Source organism: Dendrobium catenatum, unplaced genomic scaffold (assembly GCF_001605985.2).
Source record: "Dendrobium catenatum unplaced genomic scaffold, ASM160598v2 fragScaff_scaffold_726, whole genome shotgun sequence".
Lineage (NCBI taxonomy): Eukaryota > Viridiplantae > Streptophyta > Magnoliopsida > Asparagales > Orchidaceae > Dendrobium > Dendrobium catenatum.
Window position 1 is genome coordinate 1,147,660 of NW_021319188.1, and position 9,226 is coordinate 1,156,885.

The 9,226-nt window shown below is 36.9% G+C and overlaps 1 protein-coding gene across 1 annotated transcript; it reads right to left on the minus strand.

Moving 5' to 3' along the window:
- Positions 1–3,154: 3,154 nt before the first annotated feature.
- On the minus strand, positions 3,155–4,036 carry LOC110098015. Its single transcript, XM_020824710.1, has 2 exons — positions 3,604–4,036; positions 3,155–3,498 (listed from the first exon to the last, which is right to left on the minus strand). Exons 1-2 carry the CDS (start codon positions 4,034–4,036, stop codon positions 3,155–3,157), a joined length of 777 nt encoding a protein of 258 aa, XP_020680369.1.
- Between the last annotated feature and the right edge of the window lie 5,190 nt (positions 4,037–9,226).

The window sequence follows — 9,226 nt, forward strand, 5'->3', positions numbered from 1 at the left end:
TACCCAAAGAGAAACTATCAAAAACAAAACTACCTTCAATAGCTAAAGTATCACATAAATCATCTACTTTATTACAATTTCTATTAACATTATGAAAAACAACATTATTAAAGTCCTTCAAGAAGAAGAGATCCTTGCCCGACTATTTATCTAAGTCCCAATCAATTTTCTTCAAAGAATATTGTAAAAATTTGATCACATTAGTATTATCACTTTCAATGATAACCCCATTGCTTTCAAGCATCCAACTTTGTATAAAATCTCTAATATCAACAATTACCTCCATCTCCAATTGGGCACTATCCCAATGAATCTTATTTCTTCCAAAAACAAGAATAATCTACCTTTATGGTCTCTAAAGATACCACCAATACCACCTTTATTCGAGCTCAACAAAGATGCATCCACATTTATCTTGATCCAATCTAGTGGAGGGCGCCAAGTATAAGATAACTCCCTTGGGAGATTAGCACCCCAGCTAACTAGATAAGGAGAAGACTTCAAAATAGCTAACGAGAGCACATTAGCAGCCACATAAGAACACGACAAAACAGCCTTACCATGTTTTACTGAATTGCAGTTCTTCTAGTTCAAGAAAACATCAACACAATAAATCCTTACCATCCCAAAATTCTGGCCAGAAATCCTCTTAAGCTCTTCCAAACAACCATCCAAAGACTTAAAAGAAGGTATATTAAATCCCCAATCACGGATTTTATCAATCACCTCTTGAAGATATTTACACTGAACAATTATATGCTCATAATTTTCTGTTTCCAGACAGCCTTTAGCACAACGATCATCATTTGTCAATCTTCGGCATTTTAAAAAATGGTTTGTTGGAATAGCAAACTTGCTAAGTCTCCACCAAAAAATTTTCACATTATAGTTAAGCTTTAAGCTCATAAGCCAACTATAAAAACCATCAACATCACTAATACCTTTGTCTTTCATTACTTTATCATAAGCCAAAGCAGTTAAAGATTTACCCGTGAATTTACATACCGTTTCCAGTTGATCCCCCCGTTGCACATCTGGTTTCACAGTCCTGATAAGACTTGCTAGATCTTCATGGAACCAGTTGATTAATTTCCTTTCATCCCACTGTCCAAGATCAGTAATAAGCTGTTGAACTTTTAGATTCTCCAAAGCCTTGCAATCAAAGAACGAAGGCCACTTATTTAAGCATCTATCCAGCAGCCAAACATCATTGAGGACCTGAATTTGATCTCCTTTTCCCACTCTCCATCTAACAATAGGATTTAAAAAATTTCCTCCAGCTGTTAAAATTTTCCAAACATTAGAGGTGTAGCTTGTGCGGCTCTCATTCAGCACATTATCACCAAATTTAGCTACCATTATTCGGTGCAATAGAGTCTCAGGTTTCTGGATTAAATTCCATGTTAATCTGGCTCGAAGAGCTCCAGCTTTCCTTGTGAAGGAATGAACACCCAATCCACCAACATTCCGTGGATTACAAATTTCCTCCCATGAAACATGATGTAAACCATATTTCCCATCCTGCTTATGCCAAAGAAATTTTCTACACAACTTCTCCACCTCCAGAATCACTCTCTTAGGAACAAGAGAATGGGTTATAGAAAAGCTCGGTAAAGACATTAAAGATGTCTTTATAAGAGTTATCCTTCCTCCCAGCGACAAGGATTTCTTCCCCCACACATTAAGTCTATCAGTAACATGTCTTAACAAGTCTTGAAAATCAGCAACACCCAATCTTTGTAAAGAGATCTTAATCCCTAAATATTGTAACTCCTTCACCACCTTGAATCCAAGAAATTTTGCCACCTTTTTCCTACATGCTCTATTAACATACTTCCCAAACATAATTTGTGATTTGTTAACATTCACTCTTTTCCCTATCCAGTTACAGAAATTCTTCACAATGCCACTAATCAACCGAGCTAAGGGAGCTAAAACTTTGGAAAATAACAAAACGTCATCCGCATAAAGCATGTGTGAGATACACGACCCTCTCGAAGATACTTGAAAACCCAATGTCTGACCTCTTTGCTCAATAGCACTAGACAACAATTGAGAGAACATTATGAATAAAAACGGGGAGAGAGGACAACCTTGCCTGAATCTGCAATGTGCATCAATCCATCTTGTGTACTTTCCATTCATAACAATAGAAAATCTAGCCTTAACCACACACTCCATGAGAAGCTTTGAAAAGGTAGCAGGAAATCCGTACCATTGGAGAATCTATTTCAACGTTGTCCACCCCATACTGTCATACGCCTGCTCCAGTTTCACCGCCATCAATCCTTTTTTGTTCTTGCATATTTTGAATATATTGAAAATTTCTTGCGCCAATAAGCAATGCTCTGACATGGACCTTCCCGGGATGAATGCTACTTGCTCTTCGGATATCATGTTGGGTAAAAAATAGTTCAATATGTTTACCAACATTGTGCCCACAATTTTATTAGTACTTTGACATAAGCTGATGGGTCTAAAATTAGATGGAACAATTGGATTTTTAGTCTTAGGAATTAAGACAATAAGTTTGGCTTTCCAGTCTTTATGCATTGCTCCACCCATAAGAAATTTTTAATTGCCTTCCAAGTAGTCTCACCTACTATATTCCAATAACATTTAAAAAAGGATGCAGTTGCTCCGTCAAATACGGGAGACTTATTATTTCCCTGCTGAAATACAGATCTCCTGCATTCATCCATAGTGAAATCTGCACCTAGCAAAGCATCAATATTATCCTTTAACTTCTATTTTTCTGAAGGAGACGGCCAACCAGATAAGTCACACTCTCTATATTCCACTTCTTCTCAAAAAAATGTAAAAAGACTTGCTCTATTTGATCTTCTTCATCCACTAGATTATTGTTAGCATTCTTAATTTGCCAGATCCAATTAGCATTCCTCTGAGCTGAAGCAAAGTTATGAAACAACCTTGAGTTGGAGTCCCCTTCTTCATACCATCTAGTTTTAGCTCTTTGGTTCCACCAAGTCGATAGTCTTCTAAGAGTAATATTTAACTCATGAATCTTCCCTCTAAGCAAAATCAGATCCTCACTAGAGAGCCCAGAACCCGCAGCCTCCTTGATTTGTAACTCCATAATCTCACTCTTTAGTTTCTCTTTCATTTTTACCAAATCCAGGCATTTGTTCTTATTCTAGAAAAATAATGCTCTTAAAGATCTCTTCAATTTTGTATGAAGTATATCTTCTTCATCCCCAAAGTCAGCCTTCCTCCAAGAATTTTTAACTATACTCCAAGCAGCCGGGTATGACCTCCAAGTGTCTTCAAATCTAAAACTTTTGTTTCTGTTGATTTTCCGTGCATCCATGTTGAACACAATTGGGCTGTGATCCGACGCCACCCGAGCTAGATGTTTAACTTTACCAAATGGCATCAACTGAAGAGCTGAGGAATTGAGTAAACACTTATCAAGCCTTTCCCATATCCTCGAAGAACCATCTTTATTGTTACACCAAGTAAAACTTGGTCCAACAAAACCTGCAACATGAAAATCAGCATTAGTTAAAAATTCTTTCATCTCTCTCGGTCCTCTAGAGAATAAAAACCTCTTGCCACCCTTTTTCTCTTCTTTATTTAATATACAATTGAAGTCCCCCCCCCACCCCACCACAATGGCATGACCCGAATCCATCAAACTGTTCTCCAGCATACTCCAAAGAATCCTTCTCTCATTATTACACCTACTACTGTATACTGTAGCTACCTTCCACACACCCAAAGAAGGTGTATGAAGAGATCCAACCACAACTTGAGAATCACTTCTTTCAACAGTAAAAGAAACACTTTTCGAATTCCAAAGCACCATAATACCACCCGCAGTGCTCACATCAGGGAAATGAAAGTAATCCCAATCCTTCCCAATCAGAAAATCAACATCAGTTCTATCAATACTAGATAACTTGGTCTCCATCAATCCAACAAAGCAAACACCATGATCTCTAACTATCTCCTTGAGATACAAGGAAGCCTCCTTCTTCCTAGCTCCCCTGCAATTCCAGAAAAGTAACGAATTCATTTATTTACCATCGGGAAGCTATCCCCTCCTTGCAAACTACCTTTATTCTCCTTCCTCTTTTTCCTATGTTCTATCTCCAAGGGGCCTAATGCTTTTAGTTCCTTAGCAAGTTTAACCTTTGTCAGACTGTTATTCCTAGAAATAACCATTTCCACTTCCTCTGGCTTCTCAACATCATCAGCCCATTTCTTCTGGTGGTTCAAACACGAAAGATCCGTCACCTCTCCTTCTTCAATATCATTGAGCAGATCATCAAATTTGTTTGAAACAATAATCTCCCCAGCATGATCTTTATTACAAACTTCATTATTATCATTGTTTACCATAACCATATAAGTCTGATCCTTCTGAACTTCTGGCTCCATCATAGCTTTGTTTCCCAACTTCTGATTATGTCCTACTTCAAATTGAGAGACTCGAGCCATAACATCAATTCCAGCAGTATTTCTTCCAGATTTATCAACAGCCTTTGCCTTACCATTCCAAAACCTCCTATTTTTAAATTTAACGTGTATCCACGGCCCATACTTCTCATTAGCTTCTTCAGCACCTTCTTTGTTATCCTTCCCATTCACATTCTTCATAACTTCAACTTTCTTAACCAGCAGCTCCACAGGAATTTTCTTCACACTTTCAGGACAAACCTTGCTATCATGCCCAACCTTCCCACACTGGTAGCAGAATAGATCAATCTTCTCGTATTCAATTCTTTGGAAAAAATGCCAGGCAATTCCATCAACCCAAACTCATTTTGGGAGACTATTCTCCAAATTCAATCTTACACATACCCGGACAAACTCCCTCCCTCTTTCCCCATTTAAATGAATTTCCATCTAGCAGCATAGGAGCTCCAATTCTCGACGCAATCCTGACGATGTTTTCCTCGTCCCAACAATACAGTGGTAAACAAGGAGATCGAATCCATACTGGTGCAGTAAATCCTATGAAGGAGTTAGGATTAAAAAATGGAGACCACTTGTCCATCCCAACAATATGGCCTCCCACGAACCAAGGGCCCCCATTAAGAACCTCTTCCATTGCTTCCACTGATTTAAACGAGCATAAGATCCAGTTTAATCCAATGGAAGTCATATGAAAACTTCCGAACTTACTCCACTATTTCCTCAACTCCAAGCTACACAGAGGAAATGGAACTCTGTCTCCTAAAACCTTAATAAACAGAGAATGTTTCAAAACCTCCGAATTTAGCAATTCCTTCTCAGCATTGAGTTTAACCGCCATCCCGTCTTCAGACATCTCCGAAACCATCTTTCCATTAGAGATCTTAATGTGCTTAGTCCTTTTCCATGCTTCTTTAAACTTTTCCTTCACATCATTCAAATCAGATTCCCGAAGAATAGAGGAATCCTGATTCTTGTTCAAACTCAACTTCCCTTGAGGAAATTCATCAACTAATTCCTTTGCAGCATCATCAATATCAGAAACCATATCCCGTTCAACATGTTCTTCCCGATTTACCACAAACTTACTAACCTTCAGAATTGCGCCCGACGATCCAGACACATCTGGATTATTTTCAAGAACCGATTTCTCAATCACCTTGCCATTGATTTCCTCCGGTTCACTATCAAGAACAACCTGCTTTCCTTTACCATCAGTCATTTCTCGATGAACCATTGGCCTCGCCCCCTCCCTGATAACAATTCCTGACTTACCAATACCACGATTGGTACCCGTCGAACGAACATTTGTCATAATCCAAACACAGATTACATGCCGATCATAAGACCGACGATCAGCCGGCTGCACAAAAATTCGGCATCAAAATATTCCACTTGCACAAAGCCCACGAACACATGAATTCGAAAAAACAAGAATTCTCTCTCTAGAAAACACCGGGAGCTTCTCTCTCTAGATCGAATTTTATCCAACTGAATGTTCAAAACATGGTTAAATTGGGACTCACTCCATCTTTGAAAATATTGATTTGATCTATTTTTTTTTTCTCAAAATTATATGGAAATCAGTGGCCACTAACTTGAACTGACAGCTATTGTGATGAAAGATACTTTAGATTGTCCAGGAGATCCTTGCATAATATCCATTTTTAAGTAAACTATTACGGCCCTTGGGATGATTGGAACAATAAGTATATTTTTGGTTTGTAATTGTGAGTTTAAACCACAAATCTTTGCGTTAATCTTCTATAGCACATTTATCAAACATTGATCATTATCTCCAATGAACGCAATGCAATGTGTGCTGACATTCATTTGAATGCATTTAGACACATCACGTCGTCATTTCCACTACACGTCAGATCATTCTTATTGCAACTGACATTTTGATTGCGGTATGCATCTCTTGCAGTGTCATTGAACCCTTTGCTTATAAGGATTTGATGTCTTTTCTTGTGATTGAATCATTATCACCCACAACTAGGAGGTACTAGTCATACTCAAGCTGTATCATACCTTTTTTTAAATCCTCGACATATAATTACAACAAGCAAAGATTTATTAATATTTTTAGTGACTCGGCGAATACATTAATTATACTCTTATAATATCATTTATAAGTTAAGTATAGAGTAAGAAGATTTTCAACTTTCTAATATTTCTGGGATCTCTCAAATTGCTAGTTTCAATAGACAAGTGTCGGCTCATATCAGTAATTCTACAACCTTTGCCACTAATGGAGACAACACTCATCATCCTCTAAGCCCCTCCAACGTCAGTAGTTCTCTCTTCTTGTAAGGGAAGGACATGTAGACTTGCCATAATATAATTGTGAGTGATATGAGAAGTTATCATTGGCTTTCATACTCACCTTGCACTGTAGGGATATTAGATCTCCAAGTTTTGCTTATGATTGTATCACATCACCACTCATAGATGAATCATTGCATGCATTTGGAATGATCATTTGCAAGATTCCTACAAACATCATTTTCCAATCCTGCTCTTAGTGCATTGAATGCTTTCATCATTCAACATGTTTACATTCATCTTCTCATGAACATGATTGATATACTCATTTATGATTTACTCCTCATTATTCAAAGATTTATTGCTAGAGTGCATGAGTCTTTTCTCATATATCTATTTCTGATTGTCATCTTAAAGATCCATGAATCTCATCTTGAATTTCTGATTTTAATTTAATTTCTTGTCAAATCCCATTCATGTGCAAGTTTTATATTATTTTATGCAAGTTTTAGTTCAAATTCTTGTGATTGTTCAAGTCATATCAAAGTCCCTTTAGTTTAATTCTTTTTAGGTCAAGTTTTATTAATTGAATCATGTTTAAGTCAGAATTGTTACTCATTTGTACTTATATGTATCTGCACTTCGCCATAGGTGTCGCACTGCGTTCTCATCTGACCATGCTAAGAAAAGCATGTATAGGCATTTTTTGGTGCATCACAAATACCAAAAATAAGGCTTTTGTTAATTACCCACTTTGTCATAAGCATCGTGACAAACTTCCTCCCATCACGCTAAAAAAAAGCATGTATATGTTGTTGTTTTGTTGCGCTACAAGCATCGAAGTTGAGCTCTTGGAGTTTTATGGATTGAAGGGTTATACTTTTGCATGCATTTCGGCGGTGTTGAAGTTTTACAAAAATGCATAAATACTTTTTTTTTTTTTAATATTTCCCTTTCTTTCTTTTTTTTTTTCCATTTCTTGTTTATTGTTGGAAACTTCCTTTTTTATGGAAGTGCACACACACACACACACTCACACAAATATATCACAAATAGATAATAATGATAATAATAATAATAATAACAATAATAATATAATATTATTAATAATCACTTATTAAGTCACTAATAATAATATAGCAATGATTATATTGTTTTTAATTATGATAGGATTACTAATAATAAAATTATTAGTCACTAAAACATTTATTAGTAAGATCAACTTAATACATTACTAATGGCTTTGCTATGAAGCTAACAAAGAGGAAATGGGCCAGGTTTATGTGTTTGAGAGGCTGTAGCTCAGATGGGGCTTGATAGAGAGAAGAGCAGGTGGGGGTTCAGTCTAGTGGTATGGAAGAGAGTGGAAGTTAGCTCTAGCTATAAGGTCGAAAGACTTGTGTCGGCTTGAGGTAGGTAATTTTTGGCTACAGCAAGGGAACAAGAAATTTGGAGGAGTATTTATGTTGGTGTCAAGGGACGCGACTTGAGTTATGGTTCGGGATTTGGTTGGAGTTGATAGTGGAGTTTGGACGCAGATGGCTTTGCCACGACTAAAGCAGGTCAACTTGAGGAGTTCAGAAGGTTCTATGATAAATGGATGTTTCGGCTTCAACATGTTCTTGTACGACTTGAGAAAGGGGGAGGTAGGTTTGAAGGTTTAGGTGTACGGCCAACTTTGACAGGGTCGGAAGGTTGGCGGGATGAAGATTCTAGGGTGTTGGCACTAGAATGTTACATGAAGTTGGGTGTTGGGTAAGGAAGATTATGGGTTGAAGTTGTGGGAAAAAAATGGAAGGATGAGGGAAGAGCTTAGGTTGGGCTTTGTATGTGAGAGAGGAATAGAATTGGAGCCTAAGGCTGTGCTACTTTGTGTTTTTAACGAGAGCAAAAGCTCATGCAAATGAGCGAATCCTTGGAATCGATGCAAATCAAAGCATATACGTGAGATTATGGGATTTGCTTGAAAGATACGAGGTATACCAAGTTTTGATTTATGCTTTCTTCCTCTTTTTATTCTTTATGCAGAGATCAACAAATGCCCCCAAATAAATATGATATGTGTCTAGACCAAATCACATTTGTTGTATGTTGATTAACCTTATAGATCTCCAAATATCTGCTTTAGCTGTGACATAGAGATTTTCATTTAGTGGTGCTTCAAAAACCTGTTTGGATTTTATGTAAAGGGCCTCATCTTGTAGATCTCGAAAAGCCTATTTGAATGTCATGCTAAATTTTTTATCTTATAGATCTCCAAATATCACTATCATATTGATTCATACTTGACAAGATCCATTGTGTCAATCAAATTATAGATGATAAGTTCATCTAAAGATCTACGAAGACTTGATAGAGTAATGCTAATATATAGCATTGTCATTTCTTGTTGTTCTTTTGCCACATATGTCATCTTAATTTTTAGCATTTTTGTAACTGCTTGCATCTTTATTTACTATAATCATATAGAAATGTAATATTTATGCTAGATAATTATAGGATTCATTTAGAAATTGTTTGA

What these genes read in the sequence shown, in the direction of transcription:
- LOC110098015 (XM_020824710.1), bottom strand. Translation starts at nt 4,036, where the DNA reads ATGAATTCGTTACTTTTCTGGAATTGCAGGGGAGCTAGGAAGAAGGAG. An exon ending in GTGGGGGGGGGACTTCAATT is followed by an intron (nt 3,499 to 3,603) that starts GTATATTAAATA and finishes TTCATGTTGCAG; the next exon opens with GTTTTGTTGGACCAAGTTTT.